This window comes from Miniopterus natalensis, chromosome 15 (assembly GCF_054644295.1).
Source record: "Miniopterus natalensis isolate mMinNat1 chromosome 15, mMinNat1.hap1, whole genome shotgun sequence".
NCBI classification, from domain to species: domain Eukaryota; kingdom Metazoa; phylum Chordata; class Mammalia; order Chiroptera; family Miniopteridae; genus Miniopterus; species Miniopterus natalensis.
The window spans coordinates 29,818,531-29,840,277 of NC_142095.1; the positions used below are offsets into that span (position 1 = coordinate 29,818,531).

At 50.8% G+C, this 21,747-nt stretch overlaps 1 protein-coding gene across 1 annotated transcript in view; it reads right to left on the reverse strand.

The window, feature by feature from the left end:
• The window catches only part of GRIP2 (glutamate receptor interacting protein 2), a 37,435-nt gene extending 18,840 nt beyond the window's left edge, over positions 1–18,595 (reverse strand). Inside the window, exons 1-9 of the mRNA XM_016209960.2 lie at positions 18,556–18,595; positions 5,866–5,946; positions 5,464–5,599; positions 4,462–4,607; positions 3,687–3,773; positions 3,046–3,121; positions 1,683–1,828; positions 625–772; positions 346–515 (exon numbers count right to left, since the gene is read on the reverse strand). Of these exons, the coding sequence (XP_016065446.2) occupies positions 346–515; positions 625–772; positions 1,683–1,828; positions 3,046–3,121; positions 3,687–3,773; positions 4,462–4,607; positions 5,464–5,599; positions 5,866–5,946; positions 18,556–18,595 (1,030 nt within the window). The remainder of the gene's footprint in view (positions 1–345; positions 516–624; positions 773–1,682; positions 1,829–3,045; positions 3,122–3,686; positions 3,774–4,461; positions 4,608–5,463; positions 5,600–5,865; positions 5,947–18,555) is intronic.
• Between the last annotated feature and the right edge of the window lie 3,152 nt (positions 18,596–21,747).

Consider the following 21,747-nt stretch of genomic DNA (forward strand, 5'->3'; position numbering starts at 1 on the left):
ACACTTCCTCCCAGACTGCTCCAGGTCCTGTCCTGGCTCTTCCTTCTGCTGCTGGGCTTTGACGGGTCCAGCCTGGCACAACGTATCCGTGGAAGGAGGGCTGAGGACCCAACTATCTCAGCTCATTGATTCTGCCTTCCTGAGCAGCGTCCCCACCCTCCCCTGGGGCTTGGCTGACTCTGGAGCCAGCTGCCAGGTCACTTGAACAAGTCACTTAGCCCCTCTGTGCCTCATTGTCATTATCTGTACAATGGGTCTAAGATAGTGGCCCCTCCTAGGATAATGGAGAGAATCAGAATGAGTTAATACATATGATGTGCCCTGAGGTCCTCCAAGGGGACCCACCTGCCTCAGAGGGCCTTAGGGGTCGCCGATTTTGGGGTGCAGGCAGGATCTCCAGTTGCACTTTCTCTGACACATTGGCCAGGAGCTTGGTGGCCTCAAGCAGCGAGCAGTGTTCCGTGCTGGTGCCGTCAATGGACAGGATGTGGTCTCCAGCATGCAGTGCTCCACTCCTGGCCAGGTGGAGGGTGAAGAGGGAGGCTGGTCTGGCCAGACAGAACTCTGGGTGGCCTCCCCCTGCCTAACCCCTTCACTGTGGCGGTGGCCCAGCATGTGCCTCACCTGTCCACCACGCTGGCAGGCTTGATGCGGTCGATGGTGATGACTGGCTTGTTCCGGTGGGAGCCGGTGGTGAGCGAGATCCCCAGGGCTGACCCCGGCGTCTTGGTTATTTCCACTATCAAGGGCCCCGAAGCATTGGCCACAGTATCTGGCACATGGATGGAAAAAAAGTTTGAAATGCAAATATTGAGCACTTTCGTCCTTAGACTCACTCTGCTGTTTCAATTTAATCCTCAATGCCAGGGAGGGCTCACTGCACCCATTTTACAGACTAGAAAACTGAGATGTGTGGAGGTAAAGGCTGTCTTTGTCCAAGTCACAGAGCCACTGTGCAGCAGAGGAGGGGCAGGGATTCAGGTCTGAGGGGCTCTGACCACAGGGCTTTGCTGGACAATATACTTTGCTCACATTTATTGAGAGCCTGCTGCATGTCAGCTCTGAACTGTAGTGTCCACTGCAACCCCTCCCCACCTCAGAAAATGGCACCCCCACTGACCGTCCCAGTGGCTCAGAAACAAAACCTAGCTCTTTCTGCTCTGGACCCCACCATCACATCCACACATCAGCAAAACGGGCCAGCTCGATCTCCATCACATTTCCTGTGTCCAACCCCTACTGTGCTCCTCCCTCCTCAGCCACCAGCCTGGTCCAGCCACCATGGCCTTTCTCACACTTGATGGATGCAAATTAGAGGGCACCCCCAGCCTTTCTCATCTCTCTCCCTAATTTTTTTACAGCACTTACTACCATCTGACCCCCTCTATATTTCATTTATTCTGCTTACTGCCCATCTCTTCCCACCAGAACATCAGCTCCGTGAGAACAGAGACCTCATCTGTGAGGACAGAGACCTCATCTGTACTGTCCTCAGCAGAACCCCTAGTGCGTCAAACAGTGCCTGGGACATACAATTTACTGCCCAGCTAAGCTCAGAGAGGCTAAGTGACTGCCCAAAGGTCACACAGCCTTTGCAGTGGTGAGGATCTGTGCCCACTGTCTCCTCCCCCCACCCTTGGGCCTCTTCTTGCCCAGTGCTAGCCCTCAGGTGCCCCGCTCACCTGGAATGGCCACGTCGTACTCCACCTGGAAGAGGGCCTCGTGGCTGCACTGCTGTAGAGTGGCCAGGGCAGCAGCGTGGCTGGCCCCATGCAGCGGGATCCCATCAACGCTGAGCAGCCTGTCACCCACCTTCAAAGAGCCCTCCCTGCAGGGAAGGGCCTGGTCAGCCAGCCTGGCCCTGCGCGAGCACTGGGCACAGCCCTGCCAAGAGGGCATTGGGCAAGGTGGGCACAGAGGACAGAGGAGGGGCCGGGAGTGGGTGAAGGAGAAAGGGACGGGACAGGTGAGTGAAGGCTGCACGAGTGAGTGAAAGAATGAGTGACTACAATGTGCGTGAAGTAGGCGGGTGAAGATAGGAGTCAGGTCAGCTCTGATCTCCCACCTGACTTGGTGCTTAAGAAATTCAGTCCTAGCTCAACCCTGGAATGTCTGAGCTGGGGATGGCCCTCGAGGTTACCACCTCCCTCCTGCCCCAGGGACAGGAGAGAGCATCAGGGTCCAGAGAGGGCAGCAGCCCTGCCAGGGCCACACAGCATCAGTGGTGGGGTGGTCTGGATGCTTCATGCTGCCCGTCACAGAGATTCCCTCCCACCGTCCCCACCCTGGTTTCTCAGCAGTGATTCGGTCCTGGTGATAAATGGGCCTGGGAACCAATTCATCAGGGGCCCCAGGGTGGGGCCCAAGCTGGGGTTCACCTCAGTTTGGGTCAAATCCCCGCCCTGGAATGCTGGCCCCAACAGGTGGCCAAAGCAATTCTGGGAGGTTCTATGAATAGCATGTCCCAGGGCCCCGTTCCAGGACAGATTTAGACTTCTGACAAGGCCCTTCAGGCTTCTCTTAAAATGGCCAGGAATCTCCCACTGGGAATGCCAGGGGCTGGGAACTGGACGCGTTCCTCCTCCACATTCCCTCCTCCTGGCATGTCTAGGCAGGGCCCGGGGTGGGAAGAGCAGTCAGGACGAGGGGGGGAGTAGCTGAATTACAGTGGGCCACAGCGATGCCGATCACCGTGCCCCCAAATCTCTTACAGTAACTCTTTGGGGCTACAATACTGGACCCTTTCCACAGAGGGGAAAACTAAGGCCAGGGAAGGGAATAGCAATGTGATACCAAGGCTAGCTCTCCCATGGCCCCCTAAGACAACAGAATGTTGAGAAAGAAAGAGCTTGGGGTCTCTCTCTTTTGGGGTTTAGTCCTGGCTCAACCCCCTGAGTGACTATGGGCAAAGGGTGTCCCCTCTCTGGACCTCGAAGTGCTCATCTGGAAAATGGGCACAAAGGTCCCTACTCTGCCTCCTTCACAAGGAGCTGGGGTTGGTCAGTGCAGTGCGAGGCTGTAAGCTTTCCCCTGGGTCAGGCTCACCTGTCAGCAGGGCCCCCAGGCCGCACATAGGTCAGGACAAGTGGGCGACACTTGTGACTGTCTTCATGGGCACCTCCTGGACAGAGTTTAGCAAAAGGCAGAAAATCATCTATTCACGTCTTCCCTGATGCCCAGAGGCCCTGATCCAGCCCTTAAGTGGGACCCTTTCATTAAATCTGTTTGAGGACCTTGTCTTTGCTATTCACAGACCCTCTTATGAGATACCAACTGTAAATCCCACCTCCCGCCAGCCAGAGCTGAGGCAAAAAGTAGGGAACATGACCGAAGTCCTCTCCCTGCTAAATGGCTTGCTTCCCTCCCTCTGATCTCATCCTATTTCCTGTTTTGCTCTGATTATTAGACAGCTCCCAACTTTGTTCTCAATCTCAACAGCAGCTTTCACCATCATTTTCTGGTACAGCTTTTCCCTCACAAACCCCTCAACCACACACGCTTCACTGCTTGGCAAAATTTTCCATTTAACACTTGACTTAATGGTCCTGGGTTCTTTAAAGTCAGAAGCAAGACATATATGATATATCAGATTTATACATAGATGCATTAAAGCAAAACAGAACATACACAGAATTAGAATTAGCCACTTTCCCACCCCCTGGCCCAAGGGCAACTCTTGCACTGACCTCTGAGGACAAAGCCAAAGCTATTGCCCTCCTTGTAGAGGGAGACATCCACTGTCTTTGAAATGATCCCTGGTTTGTTCTCAGGGGCTAGAGAAAAATGGAGGACCCCTTTGAGTTTCTCAGTCACATCACTGATCTGGCAGATGCCCCCAAAGCTCACTCCAGGAGAGTTGGGTGACCAGCCACAGAGATTACAGGGAGGGTAAATTCCTCCCCATTTAATGGGCAGGACAAGTGAGGCCTAGAGGGAACCTTTTCCTAATACCCACTTAGTCCATCACTTGGGGAGAGGAAAGGGCCTGCCCACGCTCACACAGAGACGATGACAGAGCTCAGGCTTGAATCCATGGCTGGTGGGTTCAGGCCAGTGTTGAATTCCAGACAGTTACCCAATTTCAAGACTTCAGACCAACTCTGAAATTTCAAAGCTAGGCCACTGTACTCAGTGCAGGATGGTAGGGTGGGGAGAGCGGTAGGGCAGGGGACAATTTATTCAGCCACTGTTCCACAAACTTGCCCCCTTAAAGGAAAAAAAAAATCTGTGAACTAAATAAGCAAAATGAAGGTGAGTTATAAACAGGGCCCTGCGCCTCCTGGTGACAGCTACTGCGGTCGTAGGCAAAGCCCCTAGGTGAGGTATGGATGTTTGTGGCCAGTCTCCAGGTCCCACCTACCCTATCTGGCGCGATCCCCACCACCCGGGCCCTGGCAGGGAGGCAGCTGTGTCCACCCCCAACCGAGGCAGTGGAGCAAGTTCCCTGTCCAAGGGACCCACCAGGCGGGGGCAGCTCATACTCCACCTCCAGCACCACGCGCTCGCCCACGTTCTTGAGCAGGGTGATGATCTCATCATGGCGGAGCCTGGTCAGGTGGATCCCATTCACTGACCGAATGTAGTCGCCCACGTTCAGCAGGTCACTCCTGGGAGCAAGGAGGCGGGAGCACATGCATGGTGACAGGTGTCAGCACTCACACCCACCCTCCCATTGAGTCCTTCTGTCCTCCGGATCCTCATTTTGCAGATGGGGAATTTAGGCTCAGAGAGGTCAGGCAACGTGCAGGGTCACCGAGTGGGTGAACAGGAGAGCATGGATTCTAACCTAGACCTGTCTGACACCCAGGCCTGGCATTTCCCCTGGTGCTGGTCTGCCTGCTTTCCCTCCTACTGGGTGTCACCCTCAGGGCTCTAAGCAGCCCCAGATGAGCCAGCTACTTAACACTCTTACTGGCTTTTCACCACTGATCTGTTCTGTTCAACTGGACACTTCCCAGTGCCTGCTCCGTGCAGGCCCCGAGAGGCAGCAGTGGAGAGGCTGACTCTCAGGCTTCCTGGAACTCATGGTCCAAGGGAGCCACAGAGGTAAAACAATGGGAACATGCATGGCAGTGTGTGCAGAAGTGGCACACAGGGCACGGGAGCAGAGCGGCTGTCCCATCCTGGGGTTAGGGGGCTTCCCAGAGGCAATGTGGAGGGACAGACAGGAGTCTACCAGGAGGATGTCGTGGGGAGTGGGACATCCAGACAGAGGGAACTGAATAGGCAAAGGCCTGGAGGGCCTGGCAAGATGGGGCACTGTGGCCACATCAGCCCCTGATGTAAAGGCAGAAAGAAGCTGAGGCCTAGAATTATAGCCCCCACTGGAGGGCTTCCTCCAGCAGGCACCAAGGTCTTGGGTGCTTCTGGAAACAACTACCTGATTGCTTTACCCAAAGCCCTAGTATGTTTTCCACTGGTCCCTAGCCCCTTCCTGCTGCCCCCAGCAAGTCCCCTTCTCACCTGGCCGCGAGCCCCCCAGGTCTCAGGTTGGAGACCCTGGGCTTCCCATCCTTGTCGGTGCCACCTGAGATGGTCAGGCCCAGCGTGCTGCCTTCTTTCTTGATCAGCTCCACCACGGTGACCCCTCGGAACTCCTCTGCTGACATATGGGGAGTGAGGGGGCAGCATGGGGTAATTTGGGGCTCCCAGCTCCAAGACAAGTGAGGCTAACACTTGGTAAGCAGGGCACTCGGATGCACTATGCTGGGTGAGATATTTCCTTTTTACAGAGGATCAGAGAGGTTACATGGTTGGTCTAAGGTCACGGAGCAAGTTTGCAGCAGAGCCAATGCTGTCTGACCCCCACCCAGAGCTCTCTGTGCCTCCAGAACAAAGAAAGAGGAAGCAGAGGGTCTCCATTACCTGGAATGCTCTGTCTGCGGCAAGCCAGGGCCACATCGGCTCCTCCTGAGTCCTTGCCTCCTTTGGAGTAAGGCCCATCGTCTGCAGGCAAGAGAGAGAAAAAGCCCTGAGTTCCATTTCCATTTTCATTCAGGCAAACCTTTCTGCTTTGGGAATCTCCACTTCATGGATGTGGCCTGTAAGAGGGGTTTCTTCCTGCCACCAGCTCCACTGTATCTTTGCTGGGGGATCCTTGTGGCTTCTCCTCCCAAGGGAGTCTCCATTTCTGCTCTTGGGACTGAATAATTTTCTTTGGAACACTCACCATAAACTGGAAACTTCACGGCTGTTCAACGTTTAACCATCTGCACAGCCCCATGGGTGATATTATTATGGGTAATATTATTCCACTGTACCCATAAGGAAGCCCAGAGAGGCCCAGAGAGGGACAATGCTGGGGAGTTATGCAAAGTGGATTAGAACCAGGGTCTGCTGACTCCACAGCCTGAGGCTGTGCTTGCACACCTGCTGGGACAGGGAGCTCTCTCACATGCAGGTGGTTGTCACAGCACATGTGAGACAGTGCTGATCATGAGTGAACTCAGTCTGGAGTGGACCTGATTAATGTTTCTTCATGCGGATTGCACTTTACACTGTGAGAGTCATATTCTGACATTCTAGGCAGCCCAAAGTAAGTCTGTCTCCGCTAACTTTAATTCTAGAAAACGCTCTCCCATTCTTTCTTCAAGTATTGTTTCCTTCACCACTGTCTTTTGAAATGCTTAATAGATGTACTTTGGAACATTCCACCTTATCCCCCATGACCCATCACCCACCTGTCATATTTCCTGTCTCTTTTCGGGATGTCTAATTCGCAATGGAAACTATCACTTAGGTTTTTTAAACTTATTATGAAATTTTTCATACATTTCAAACACTAGTAAAGTATTAGAATTGTATAAGGCAGAGGTTCTCAGTGTGGTCCCCAGGCAGGCGGCACTAGCATCACCTGGGAACTTGTCAGAAATGTAAATTCTTGGACCCCACCTGGGACCTAGTAAATCGAAAACTTTGGGGGTAAAGTCTATCAATTTGTGTGTGTGTGTGTATGTGTGTGTGTTAGTACATTAACCTTTTTTTCCACTTTTAAAAATTTATATACATTAAAGTTAATTCTTTCTGGTGTGTATTTCTATGGGTTTTGGGAAATGAGTCCTACAATCAAGTTTTAGAACATTTCCACTGCCCCCCCAATTCTCCCTTGCTCCCCCTTTGTAGCTAGTCCATCCCCCACCCTCAGTCCCACAAGCCCTGATGTGTTCCGTCTATCTAATTTTGTCTTCCCTAGAATGTCATATAAATGCAATCATATGATACGTAGGCTTTTGAGTCTAGTTTCTTTCATTTAGTACAATCTTTTGAGACCCATCCATGATGTTGAGTGTGTCAGTAGTTTGTTTCTTTTCATTGCTGAGTGATTTGTTTAACCATTCATCTGTTGAAAGACATTTCTGTGGTTTCCATTTTGGGGTAATTTTAAACAAAGCCATAAGAAATGTTTGCATACGGGTTGTGTGTTTTTTAACATAAGTTTCCATTCCACTTGGGTAAATACCCATGAATGGGATTCTGGGTCATATGGTAAGAATGAGGTTAAATTTGTAAGAAACTGCCAAACTGTTTTTCAAAGTGGCTGCACTATTTTGCACGCCCACCGACAACGTGAGAGGTTTCCAGTTGCTTCTCACCAGCACTTGGCAATGTCAGTGAGGATTTTTTTTTTTTATTTTAGTCATTCTAATAGATGTGTAGAAATATCTTACTGTGGTTTTAATTCACATTTGCCTAATGACTAATGATGAATACTTTCCCTATTTGCCATCCCATATTTCTTCTTTGGTGAAGTGTTTGTGTAAAGCTTTTGCCATGTTTAAATTGGGTTATTTTCTTGTTATTGAATTTTTATGTATTCTGGATACGAGTCCTTTGTCGGATGTAATAATTTATGTTTTGAAAAGTCCACTAGGTGTCTCAGTGTCACACTACAGTTTGAGAACCACTAGTAAAATAAATCGTATTTACCCAAGGCCTAGCTTTAATAATTACTAACACTTTGTCATGTTTATTCCATTTATTTTTATCTATGCTGAAATATTTTAAAACAAAACCTAAACCTAATGAAATTATACTTTTAAATATTCCAGTATGCATTAAAAAATAAGAACACAGCCCGGCTGGCATGGCTCAGTGGTTTAGTGTTGACCTATGAACCAGGTCAGGGTTCAATTCCCAGTCAGAGCACAAACCTGGGTTGCGGGCTCGATCCCCAGTAGCGGGCATGCAGGAGGCAGAGGATCAATGACTCTCTCTCATCATTGATGTTTCTGTCTCTCTCTCTCTCTCCTTTCCTCTCTCTGAAATCAATAAAAACATATTTTTGAAAAAGGAACATATTTCCTATATAGCAAAAATACCATATCACACTTTACCAAATTAAAATAGTTCCTTAATTATTAATTTAATACCCACTCCATATTCAAATTTTCCTAATTCCAGTGAATTTTTAATTTTAATAAGTACATTTTTGGTTTTTGAATGTTCTGTTTGGTTCTTTTGCTTATCTCCTTGTTTTCCTTTCATAATTTGTTCTTTCCTTTTCCTTTTGTTGCTTATGTGCTTCTAATAATTTTATATCTTTTCCAATATTCATCTAGTATTCTATTTTTCTATTATCTCAAACCCTTGAGAGGTATTTCTGCTGTCTGATGAAACTCCCTCATGGTGGATTGTTTCCTCATGTGTCTGGTAATTGTTGGATTATGAACTCATCTTTACTGGAGCTTTATCTGTGGGAATTTTATTTCAGCCTGGTTAAGGGCAGGTCCCTTCAAGTTCCAGAGAGAATCTATAATTCCTTCCCCTGGGTGCTTGCCAAGGCAATATTACCCGGACATCAATGTTTACGTTAAGTTGTTGTCTCCAAGATTCTAGAACCATGGGAGAAGTGTTCATTATAACTTTCAACAGAAACAAGGGGCAAACCTCAAATCACAACTTCTCAAAGGAGTCCACCTGGGGTCCAGCCGAGACAGAGAAACTTTTGTTTTATCTCCCTGGTAGATGGGTAGCTATTTTCCAAGTCTCCCCTTTCACTAAAGGTGTATCTTTTTTAAAGTCCTAGCTTTATGTTGGTGTGTCAGTTCCAACTAGGGAAGGTACAGAGCATCCTTTTCTGTTCCCCTAAACTATTAAAACCCAGACCCTTGGTTACCAGACCAGCAAACACCCCCATTCATGTTGCCACCCCAATAAGGAAGCATCAGCATCAGCTTACACTCATCTTGTTGGTTTTCAGCTTACTTTTCATTTTTTGATTGGAAATGCATTGAATTTGTACATTGATTTGTGGAGAATGAACAGCTTTACATACTGAGTCTTCCAATAGATAAACATAGTATATTATAACCTCCATTTATTTTTGTCTTATTGAATTTCTCCTAAGAATACTGTGTACTTTAACAGGTAAAGGTCTTGTATCATTAAATGTATTCCTGCATATCTGCAGTGTTTTAATGTTATCATAAGTGAAATTGTTTTTCAAATTTTGTTTTCTAATTATTTGTTGCTAATATACAATAACAACAGTTGATTTTATATTCTGACCTTTAAAATCTATGTATTAATTGTAATAGCTTATCCGTAGAGTCTTTTGGATTTCCTGTCATCTGTGAATAATGACAGCTTTATTTTTTACTTTCTAAATTTTATATTTTTTCTTTCTTTTACTCGCCTTATTGCACTGGCCGCACCTCCAATACAAGGTTGATAGAAGCGGTTACAGACCATCCTTATCTCCTTTCCAGCTCACCCTCTTCATTTCCTGTGAGTTCATCTGTGCATCTCAAAGGAATCTAAAGCTAGTTTTTGGGCTACTTGCTCTGTGATAATGCCAGAGCCCTGCCTCCCTGCAGCAGTTGTCTCATGCACTGTACACGTTCTGGATTCTCCTCTGTGTCCTGACAGGAGAGGGGAAAGGGACTCATATGTTGTGTACCAGCCATGCCCTGTGCACACCACCTACACCATCTCCTTCTTCACTTCTCAGTGACCCTGGAGGAGGTAGGTGTTCCCATCACGCCCACTTGACAGATGATGAAAATGAGGCTCAGAGCAGCAAAGTCTTTGGCCAAGACAGCCTTTGCAAAGAGCCAGGGCCAGACCCAGGCCCTTTTGCTCACCCCACCCCGGGCTCCTGGCTTCCTTGACCAGCTTATTTTTTCATGTTTCTTCTCCAAGTCCCTTCTCAGCACTGGACTGAGATGGGCAAGGACAGCTGACCAACCATCAAGCTGGCAGTCCCCCATGCTGCCTCAGGGGGCCACCCCTCCCAGGTAAGATACATCATTGGCTTCTGCTGCTTCCTCAGGCCTCACCTGAGCCTGCACATGCCCCCAGCCCACTGGCCTGCCTTTGAAGAATAACCCTCCTGCCACCCCCACCCCTGCAGCACCAGCTTGGCCCAGTGTTAAGATCCCGGGGCCCAGGGCTCAGCCTGGCCTGAGTGCATATCCTGGCTCAGCCAATCACTGGCTGTGGGAAGATCATTCTTCTCCTCCCCATCCCCAGCCTCCTGGCCACAGCAAGACCTAACTCACAGGACCCATCTCCCCTCCTCACTTCTCAGAGGAGGCCTGAGAAGGAAGGGCTGGAGGGGAGTTGGCCCTGGCAGGGGGCAGAAGCCACTTATCCCATCCCAGCCATGTTCTTTCGTGAAGGGAAAGATCAGAGGAGGATTCAGTCAGGAGTGGAGTCAGTCCAGGTGAAGATCAGGACTCAGCCTGGGCCAGGGTTGGGGATCAGTGAGGACCAGGCACAGGGTTCAGTCTCCAGCAGGTTTCTCAGCTTCCACACTATTGACATTTTTTGCTGACATTCCGGGGGGGGGGGGGGGGGGGCGACGACGACATGAAGACGACTTTCTTTTGCATTGTAGGCTGTTTAGCATAATCCTTGTCCTCTAAACACTAGATGCCAGTAGCACCCCACCTCAGCAGTGACAACCCAAAATTACTCCAAAGATTGCCAATGTCCACTAGGAGAGCAATATTGGCCCCCATCGAGAATCACTGCTCTAGAGTGAGGGTTGGGGCTCAGGCTGGCTGAGGGTTGTAGCTCAACCTGGGTCTAACAGAGCCTAAGTATCTCTGCCACCGGCAGCTCTAACTACTGAGCAACAATCCCAGTTCCCCTTCACTCCACTACGCCAGCCCAGGGCTAGGCTCCCTCTGCTTGCCAGAAGGTGGCAAACAAGTCAAACAATAGTTAAACACGGAATCCTTTCTAGGGCCCCCGGAGTTGGGCCCCCAGCAGCTCTGCTCACCCCTCTTGCCCCAGGCCTCCTGTTCACATCAGCCAGCAACGATTTAGGCAATACCCCATTAAGTATAATGCCTCCCATTACGGTTCTCTAACTCGCACTTCATTTAGATTCAACAAGATGTTTCTGAGCTAATAAAATTAATAAGACTGGGTGATAGCAACCGTGTGACAGCAAACTTCTCTGCTACTTCGTGAGGGCAATTCTGGAATTAAAATCTGTCTTATCCTGTGCAAATGAAATTCTGCCACTGGACAATCCCTCTGTCCTGGACTGTCCTGGGAAGACCAAAGGTAAGTTTTCTGGCTGCAGGTTTGCGAATCTGGGCATGGTGGAGGGGGAGATGCTCTCTTGAGGAAAGGAGGGGGAAGCTGAGGATCAAGTTCGCCAAATGCAGAGCAGTAGGATCCCAAAGAATAGAGTGGAACAACGGTGGGTGGAAGGTGAAGTTTTGAGTCCTGACATTAAAAACAAAAGACTCAGAGACAGGCTGAGTAACAATGCAGGATTCTGAAGCAAAGGATGCGGGATGCTGGCTGCTGAAGGCCGGGACCCTCCTGAGGTGTGTCTGTGGAATCCTCCAAGCGTGTCCTCTCCCCTTTCTTCATCCCAATATTCAGATCTTGCTCTAGTGAACTACTCTCTGAACTGAGCTTCAGTGACTCCCTTGGGACAGCTGAGGTGTGTGGGTCTGCTTGTCTCAACACTGAGTGGCCCCAACTCCCTCCTTCTACAATTTTTGCTGGCTTTGGGCTCAGGCTGTGGGCTATCTCTTTCCCCAGCAGCCAGGTGGCCTGACAGTGTGCTGCAAACCAGAATTCATACAACTGTGTGCACACAGTCAGTGAGCAATAAGCAAGAACTGGACTCTTCTCTAGGGAAGGCGCGTGCATTTTAGGGTATGGCCTTGATCACCTCTCATGGAGGCAGAGGCCACTCTGGAGAGGTGAATTGCTGGATAAGACTTCTGGAAATCTAAGACTCACTGCCCTATTCAGAAAAGCACCCATAAGGAATGCTACAATGTTTGCTGATTCCTGTTCAGAGGGGATATAGTGTCCCACTGTCAAGAGCATCCGGGGGGGAGGAGGGGGGCACTGAGACAGCATGTAAACGGAGAATCAAATCAGTGCCAGAATTACCCATTGGCTGTGTGACTTAATTCTCTATTTCTCCACCTGTTAAATGGGGGATGGGGGCGGTATCCCCACCTCCCCTTCGCTGGCTCTAGCCAGCCCAGGCTTGAGAATTCGAAGAAATTATTTTATTTATAGAAATCCCATGGGGGTTCAGGCCCCAGTCCCCCTCCTTTGGAGAACATGCTAACTCTTTCCCGCTCTCTTTTTCTGTTCTGGGACCTGGTAATTACATGCTTAGAGATGAAGGCTTTTCATAAACATCTTTCCTACCAATTTTCAGCTGGAAACGTGCATAAAAAACAGAGATATTTTTATCCTCGTGTTTCTTTTTTCTTGTCTCCTCCTTCCAGCAGTGGGCAATTATGAGCTTTTGACTTCAGTCCATCCATCCTGTAAGAACTCGCTTCAGAGGGAAATTCATTTCCGCAGCGATGCCAGCCATCCGGGCAAATGTGGGCTGGGCGAGTGGGGGGGCCGGAGGGAGGGGCGCTGTGCCCAGCACAGCCGAGTACACCTGGTCCCCAGCCCCACGCTGTGCCCAGGGAGGGTGGGTGGGTTTCTTTTCTATTTCATTTCTCTCGAAAGCGTTGCTAATTTGCCTAATTATCTCCATCTTTCTGGAGTCCCAGGGAGCTATTAAGCTTTGACAAAGAAAAAAGGAAGTCAGCCCCTGGCCAGGCTGCTTTTGCCAGGACCCGCCTAAGCGGGAGAGGGGCGCGGGGGCCGGCTGCCAGGCGGGGCTGCCGACCAGCCTTGACGGACGCCTGACTCTGTGGGCCCCCAGGGGGAGCATTCAGCATCTGAGAGGGGCCCCTGATAAACTGAATTCCCAGAGGCTCAACTTGGGACGAACAGTCAAGGACAGCATCACAGGGAGCCTCCTACAGGCCAGCCTTGCCCCCATGTGCGGACCGGGAGCAGGGGGCCCCCACTCGCCGGTGGGTCCAGCCCTCACAATTGTACACAGTGGCCGCTGCTGCCTCTCCGAGGGAGCCTGCTACTGGCCCTCACACTTGGGTCACTGCTGGCTTGGTTGGCCCCACCTTTGAAGGCATTGCTGGTTCGGGGGGGGGGGGGGGGGAGATGGGCTTTGGACTTAGGCCAACTTCAGATTCTGATTTGAAATCTGCTGCCGACTAAGGGCTGTGGGTCAAGTAATTTCTCTCTTCTGCACAGTGGGAGTTGGTTGGGAGGAATCAATGAGATTATGTGGTACCTAGGGACCATGAAACATGACCGTTCTCCCCTTGCCCCCTTGACTCCCCTTGTTAGAAAGGCTTTCCTAGATTAATAATGGTAACAACTCCTATTGATTAAATGCCTGCACTGTGCTATGGGCTTCATAAGCATTGTCCCATTTAATCCTCACCACTTTCTGAGGTGGTGTGATTGGTATTCCCATTTGAAAGATGGGGAAATTGAGGCACAGAGAGGTTAAGTAACTCTCCATCATAAGGAGCATGGCCAAGATTTGAACCTAGGCCATGTTCTAAGAACTTAAAAAAATTATGACCACTTTATGATCATAATAATCTTATGTGGTAGGTACCATTATCATCCCGATGTTACAGATGAGGAAACTGAGGCACAGAGAGGTTTACATACTCAGGGTCACACAGCTCCTAAGTTCCTAAGTGGCAGAGCCAGAGGGCCCTGTCCTGCCTCCTCCTCGCACATGACAGACCTGGGCAGACTCAGGGATAATGCCTGTGGCCCAGCCCCAGCTCCTTTGGGAACTCCTCACCAATAATGTCCCTCTGACTATCAAGGCTGACAGCTGGATGGAGATGCACCGATGCTAATTCTGCTCAAAATGACAGCCTTACTGGCCGACAAGCCTCCCTAGAAGCCAGCCTCCCATAGGGGAGGGAAACATGGAAAGATCAATGCTATAATAGGGTGACCCCTCATTCTGTTCAATGCATGCTTTTAAGGGAAACGAGAAGAAAAAATATCAATAGATTTAAAACATAGAGTTCTGATTCACTTGGTGCGAAGGATTGCAAAGGAAAAAGAACACAGAAAGGGAGCACAGGGTGTGGGGCTCTTCCTGTGCCAGGCCTGCTCTAAGCACTTTACATGCCTGAAGGAGTTCAACTCCACTGAGAATTATCTGACGGTCCCCATTTTACAGATAAGGAGACTAAGGCCCAGAGAGGTCACTCAGCTGGTGAACTGTAGAGGAAGGACAGAAATTTGGGCCTTTTTGGTTCCCCAACAGACCACATCTTTAACCCTTGGTTCTGCTCTCTCCCTCTCACAATAGGGTAATGGACCCAAAATGCAGGGTACCCTGGAACGCATTGCTGGCCTTCAGGACCCCCTCCCCACACCCCCATCAGAGCTCAGGCACCTACAGTCTAGGCATGTCAGGGCTACCAGGAGCCATGAGCATGACAAGAGCTTGCTAGCTCTGCAATCCCCCTTCCGTGAAGTGTGTGAAGCCCCTGGCACTGGACCTGGAGCCACACTCGTGCTGATATTCCTCCCCACCCCCGTGGGGCCATGGTGGCCCAACATCATGTGGCATGGAGTGCAGGCTCAAGTCGGGCCTTGGCCTTCTGCCTCTAAGTCTGTGCTCTCCTGCCTCACTCTGAAACCAGAAATATCAAGAAGCATGACCTCAAAACTGAGTCACCATGGAACCATTTTATTTGGTTGCCTGGAGCAGTAAAAAGACTCAATTCACCCCACTGAGAGTAAAAGCAAAATTCTCATCACAGTCCCTCTGCCTCTCTGACCTTACCTCCTAATAGTTTCCCCTTTGCCAGTTCCACTACAGTGTACTAATCTCCTCACTATTCTAAATACCAGACACAGGGCCACCCCAGGGCCTTTGCACTGGCTATTCCCTCTGCCCAGAATGTTTTCTCAGACATCCACAAAACTGCCTCCCTTGCCTCCTTCAGGAACTTATGGAAATGTCATCTTCTCAGGGAGGCCTTTCTCAATCAGCCTGTTTGAACTTACCCCTGCACCCCCACACCTCCAATACCTCCCATTACCTTCTTCCTCTGCTTTATTTTTCTTCCTAGCATTCAATGCCATCTAACAGATGTCACTTTTTTTTCTTTTAACTTAGTGATCTTATTAACTATCTGCCTCTGCCCCACTAGGATGTCAGTTCCAGGGGGTTGGATTGTTGTTTGCCTGTTCATTGCTACATCCAGCACAGAGAGCCTGGCACACAGTAAGTGCTCAGTAAATAATTTTGAATTCAATTTCACTTACAGATTAGGAGAATGGGAATCAAAGAGGTAGAATGAGTTATTCAAGGTCACAGAATCAAAAAGAGGCAGAACCAAGATGCAAACCCAGGCCTCCCTGACTCTAGTCCATGGTCGCCATGGCCTCCCTGGTCTGGAGCCTGGGGTTTCCCCAGGGCTACAACCCCTGCTGTGGCACAGGAGGTTGGGCCTGCGCAAGGATCCAGGTGGTCTGGTGAGAGTCCCCTCAGAGGAGTGGGAAGCCCAAGCCACAGCAGAAAGACTCCCTACACACACACACACACACACACACACACACACACACACACACACTGCCCAAGCCTTCCCGGTTCTGGCTAGGTGGCAAGTGTTCACTCAGGCCTAGCAGGCCCTGGGAACAGAGATCACTTTGTGGCCTGGACTCAGAAAAGAGTGAACACTGGGAACAGGGCTGGGGGTGGGCAAGGGGGAGAGCTATTGCCAAAATCTGTGTTCATGACTACTGTGTGTCCCAGTCCTGGTCACAGCCTTTCCTGCAAGGGCTCAGGGATAGTGGTAGGTAAACAAGACTCTCAGGAGCGAGACTGAATATGTTCAGGGTACAGGACTGAGAAAGGACTCATGCAGGCAGCGGTCCTTCAGGGCAGAGAAAGGGCACTGGGCAGTGTTTCCCAAGCCTGGTGCTCACTGAGGAGCACTGCGAGTGGCCTGACTTCTCAGGGCCTCAGCTTTCTCTGAAAAATGTGGAGGGTGTATGGACTGGCCACCTGTTGGCTGCCTTGTCCCCCTGCTCAGGGGGAGGCCACATGACCAGGCCTGGCCAATCAGGGATCCAGTGATTGTCAGGAGAGGGCATGTGAGCCAAGCTGGGCTGACAAGAACAGGCCCTGGGACGTTTGCTGAAACTACTGGAAATTGTCCTTCCTTAGGAAGAACTGAGCTAGTTAACTTTAAGCTTGAAAGTACTAGGGGCTCTCTGGAGAAGAGTCTGCCTAGAAATGAAACTCGCCTAAAGAGAAGCAGAAACCTAGAGTCCTAATGATGTTAACTGAGCACCTGGATCTGGCTATGCCTGAAGCTCTATCTTCGGATTTTTCTTAAAAAGAGCCTTGCACTGACACCAACTGAGGCAAGTGTGACTGTGAGGTTCTATGACCTGGGAAGGAAAGTAGGTGGGGGATGCAGTGGTAAGGGTGGGGGTCAAGTAAATCATCAGAGAGAAAAAGTCAGAGATTATGAAGGGCCTTGAATGCCAGGATAAGGAGCTGTAATCAGATTTGAGTTTTAGCAAGCTCCCTCCCATGGCAGCATGGGGAGAGGAAGGGGAGGCCAGGAAGCCAGGGAGGAGACTGGAAAAAGGTCCAGGCAGGCGATGCTGAGGCTTAAGCCTGGGTGGAGGCAGACAACCATGACAGGGGTGGGGGCTGGGGGCGGTGAGGAAGACCTCTCCCTGCCAGTGCTCCAGGTGAGGTCTCTGGGGCACCACTGCCCTTGTGGCTCTGAGCACTGCAGGATGAGGTGACCCCCCACTCACCTGGGCCTTAGGTGAAGAGGACAGATGTGCCCAGGCAGGAAAGCAGTGCTCCCATTTATAGTGCAGTCGCCAGGAGGGGCAGGAGCAGACCACATGGGGTCAAATCCTAGCCTTGTCACTTCTGTCTGTGTAGTCTTAGACAAGTCACTTAACACCTCTATGCCTCAGTTTTCCCAACTGTAAAATGGGAAGAATAGTCCTGAACTCACAGTTGTTGTGAAGATTAAATGAGAAAATGTATAGACAGAACTTAGAACAGAGTAAGATCTGGCACAGAAGAAGATATCGACAGCTGTCAGCCATTATTTGCATTATTATTATGTGGGGTTCTGGGGGTAACCCTGCCTCAGACCCCTTGCCCCAGGTGGAGAAGGGGGAGACTAAGTTCATCAGGCCCTTGGAAGCAGGGTGGGGAGCTCTGCTGTACTCATGTGGGTGCCAATCCCAAGTTCAGTCACTGTGCAGTAGCTATAGGGCCTTGGGAAGACCACTGGGTCTGTGCTTCGGTTTCCTCACCTGTCCACTGGGACCACAGTCCCTTCCTTTTTAGTTGCTACGAGGTGGTAAAGTCAAGAGTATATCGAGTGTGTGAAGGGATTGACACGGGTGGCCCCAGGGCAGAGAGTGAAGGATAACTTGGTCCTGGCTCCTGACAAACTCTCTGTTGGGTGGTTTGAAGGAAGTAAGGCCAGACCAGTAAACTAGAGAGATGATAGATGATGATAGATAGATGATAGATAGATGATAGATGATAGAAGATAGAAGATAGATAGATAGATAGATAGATAGATAGATAGATAGATAGATAGATAGATAGATAGATAGATAGATAGATAGATAGATATAGATGATGGATAGATGATAGATAGATGATAGATAGATAGATAGATAGATAGATAGATAGATAGATAGATAGATAGATAGATAGATGGATGATAGGGCAATTATGTCTGTCCCAGAGCTTCCCTGAGTTCCAGTCCTGGCCCACCCATGAATGTGGCAGCTATGTGACACCTACTACCCAGAGGCCCAGGATTCACCAACTAGACCCCCAGCCAGGGCTTCTTCCTTCTGCTGCAAGGTCCAGGAGCTGCCTCCACACCAAACCTTTGCTCTCACACCTTCAGCAGAGAACTCTCCTACCAGCTTCTGCAGAGGTGGATGCCATCCCTGAGGCACCCCTGAGGGGCTGAGCACTGCCCTCTGGAACTCCAGACCTACCTGCTGTCCTTGCAGTGCCCGGCAGCCCAGGGGACTCAGCCCCTTGCTGCAGGACAGCAGCCAGTGTCAGACAGCCCTGTCACTTGCTCACCCTGGCCAGGTGTCCCTGCGCTCTCTCCAAGCCCTGGGTCTCTGGGGAGTGGCAGTCCCAGTCTTAGCCATCCCAGTCCCCTCTCGGGCAGCAGTTCCAGGAACCAGCCCTACCACTCTGAATACAGGTCCCCCATTACTTACCGGCCTCTCCAGGGGTCTCCCGGTTGAGCCCACACAGCATGTCTGCTATTGTCCCTGCTGCCCACTGACTCCCTTGGGAGCCACGCTGCTCGGCCCCTCCCACACCCTCAGCAGGGCGGGGCTGTGGGAGGGAAGCTCCCAGCTCCCACTGGCTGGGTACTGAGTCCACCCACTGAAGCAGGCGGCTCTCCGCTTAAAGGGGACATACTGCTGTCATTTCTGGCTCCTGGATGGGTTCAACACCCTCACCCCCACAGCCTGGGCAGGAGATCTTTGAAGATGGCATGCATGGGGTCTCCCCCAGGGCCCTTAGGCAGACAGACCCCAGGTCCAATTCAGCTCCTAACTTGTCCTGGGAGTTTGGCAAGTGATTGCCCTCCCCGGGCCTCAGCTTTTCCATCCAGAGAGGGGGAACAGTGCCTTTCAAACTTTTTTTCTGTAAATAGCGGATGCCAACAGAATCCCAAGACATAAACCAGTGTAGCCAATGGATGATGCCAGGACAGTCTGTAGGTCCCAGGTTAGATCCCTTGGGCTTGGAGCCCCCTGGGGTGCTTCCATGACATTCTAGGTGGATATAACTACCTCACCCAGGCTTCAGTTTCCTTTTCTGTAAGGTAGGGCTTGAGGAAGATAAGCCCAGCAGCCTGCCACATGGAGCATCCCCCTAGCTTTCTGGGAAGACTGAGGGAGCTGGGCTCAGGATCTGCCTGCTTCTGGCCTTGATAGGCAAGAGCAGCTGGTAACAACTCCAGCCCCGGCTGGGCCTCAGCCCTGCACACTCCTAGATCCCTCCATGCCAGCTCAGGCCTGACCCTCCTCCAGCTCTCCAGCTGCTCCTGCTCTCCATCCCACCCATGTGTATTGGTACCAACTGCGGACAGACACCACATAGGTGCTGTGGAGAAGGGTGGGTGTCAAAGCCTGTGACGACATGGTGCATCCGGTTGAATGCAGCAAAGAATGAGGCAGACAAGGTCCTGGCTCCCATGGCATTCTTGGATGCATGGGAACCAGCAGGCCTCACAGTAATTGTGTGTCTTGCAGCAAGTGGGAAAGTGCTTCCCAGTGGTTAGGGACTGGAAGTTTCTTCTGGATTCTCTCCTGAGCAGGGGTTCCCACCACAAAATCCAGCCTACAATTCCTGGGCCACCCACTCTGGCTCCTACCAACCCAACACTGATGGCACCTTCAGAACAATCCAGACTCTAAATCTGGGGTGGGGCCACTTATACCCCTGTATCCATAGGTCATGTTCCTCCATTGCTGCTTTCTTCCTAGAGGTACTTCCCTCTTCGGGTGGCTACAGGCAGGTCCCAGGGGGCAGGGTCCAGGTTCCAGGTGAAGTTCCCTTGGGCCAGCAGTGAGGCCAAAAGTCAAAGAGAAACGCCAAGATCTCAGCCACGGAAGGTGTGGTAAGGTGGGTCAGAGAGGGAGGACCTGTAACTGGGTCAGGCAGAGACGGTGCCTAGGTGAAGGCCAGGACAAGACACTGGATGAAGACCTTGACCATCCCCAGGGTACCGAGGGCCACTCTGGGGCAGTCCCAGCTCCACGCCAGGCTGGAAGGGACAAAGACTTCCGGGCAAGTAAACTGCTCTAACAGATCCTTGCTCTCTTTTCCCCCCATTTACAGCCCCTTCAGGGAGGAGGGCTTCATAGCGCACAAGATTTTAGAGTTACATCCACCCTCTCTCCTAAGAAAATGTTTGCTCTCCATACAGATGCATTTAAATGAGCGATTAAGATGGGCTGCCGGAAACCTCGCCGTGTTTGTCTTTCTCGCTGCTCCTCTGGAATTTACTTTTGTGGATGAGAGGCTCCTGCAAAGGTCATGCTGCAGGTTCTGGGAGAGCTTCCATTCAGTGTTTCCCTGGGTGTCCGCCATGCCAGGCCCTGAGCGCCGAAACACCAGGATACCGATGGGAAACGGTGTCTTCCCTCTGCCCTCTGTCCCTGTCAGCCCGCCAAGCACTTGATTTATCCAAGAGTATGTTAGTCCATTTTGGAACAAGGCAGGGTTTAAGTAAATAATCGGCCCAGAGAGGTTAAATAATTTGCCCAAGTTCATCCAGCTGTAAGGGTGGAGGAGCTAGGTTCACATCTAAGAGGTCTGTTGTTTTTAATCCTTACCCGAGGATATGTTTATTGATTTTTAGAGAAAGGAAGGGAAAGAGGGAGGGAGGGAGGGAGGGAGGGAGGGAGGGAGGGAGGGAGGGAGGGAGGGAGGGAGGGAGGGAGGGAGAGAAACATCAACCCAGGATCAAATCTGCAACCTAGGTATGTGCCCTGACCGGGATTCAAACCTGCAACCTTTTGGTGTACTGGACAATGCTCCAACCAACCGAGCCACACAGCAAGGCCAAGAGGTCTGTTCTTAAAGGTGCTGATATGGGCCTCTCCGAATTTCAGGGGCTTGTAAAGGGGTCCAGGGGAGCAGATGAGTAGCTAGCTCTGGTGGTGGTCCACTGAGGAGGTGCTTTTCAGCCTGACTGTGAAGGATGGGAAGGAACATATCGAGAAAAGAAAAAGCCATTGCAGATGTGAGTCCATGAACGAAATCCCATGTGACTAGTGAGAAGGCCAGGCAGGAAGTGGAGATGGAGCCAAGTCATGAAGGATCTACTGAGGTCTCACTCCTGCAAGTGTGGTCCGAGAACCAGCAGCCTGGGCATCACCAGGACTGGTCAGTAATGCTCAGGCCCCACCCTGGCCTGCTAAATCCAAACCCAAATTTTAACAAGGTCCCAGGGGAGGCAGATGAAATTTCAAAGCACAGTATTAGGAGTTTAGCTTTCCTCCTGTGGGCAATGGGAGCCACAGATAGTTGTAGAGTAAGGGGACGAAAAGGCTCTGCAAGAACTTCAGACATTGAGCTTAGCCAAGGGAGAAGGGAGAGGATCTGCCCTGGGAGCTGACCTAAGAGCAGGAGGAGCTGCTGCCTGGCTCCAAAGATGACCTCTCTCATCCAAGGCTGCCAAACAAACCTTGAGGAAGCAGAGAAAAGAGGGGCCGATTGCTGGGCGTAAGTGGTGGCTGGAAGCCAGGCCTGCTAGGTGCCCAAGTGGCCAGAAGCTCCAGGTCACAGAATTTGCTCCACATTTCCAATGCAGTGGATGGCCCCTGATGGGGACTGGGGACCCTAGGGGAGCTGGCAGGGCCACTGATCTGGTGGGCAGCCCCTCCATGGTC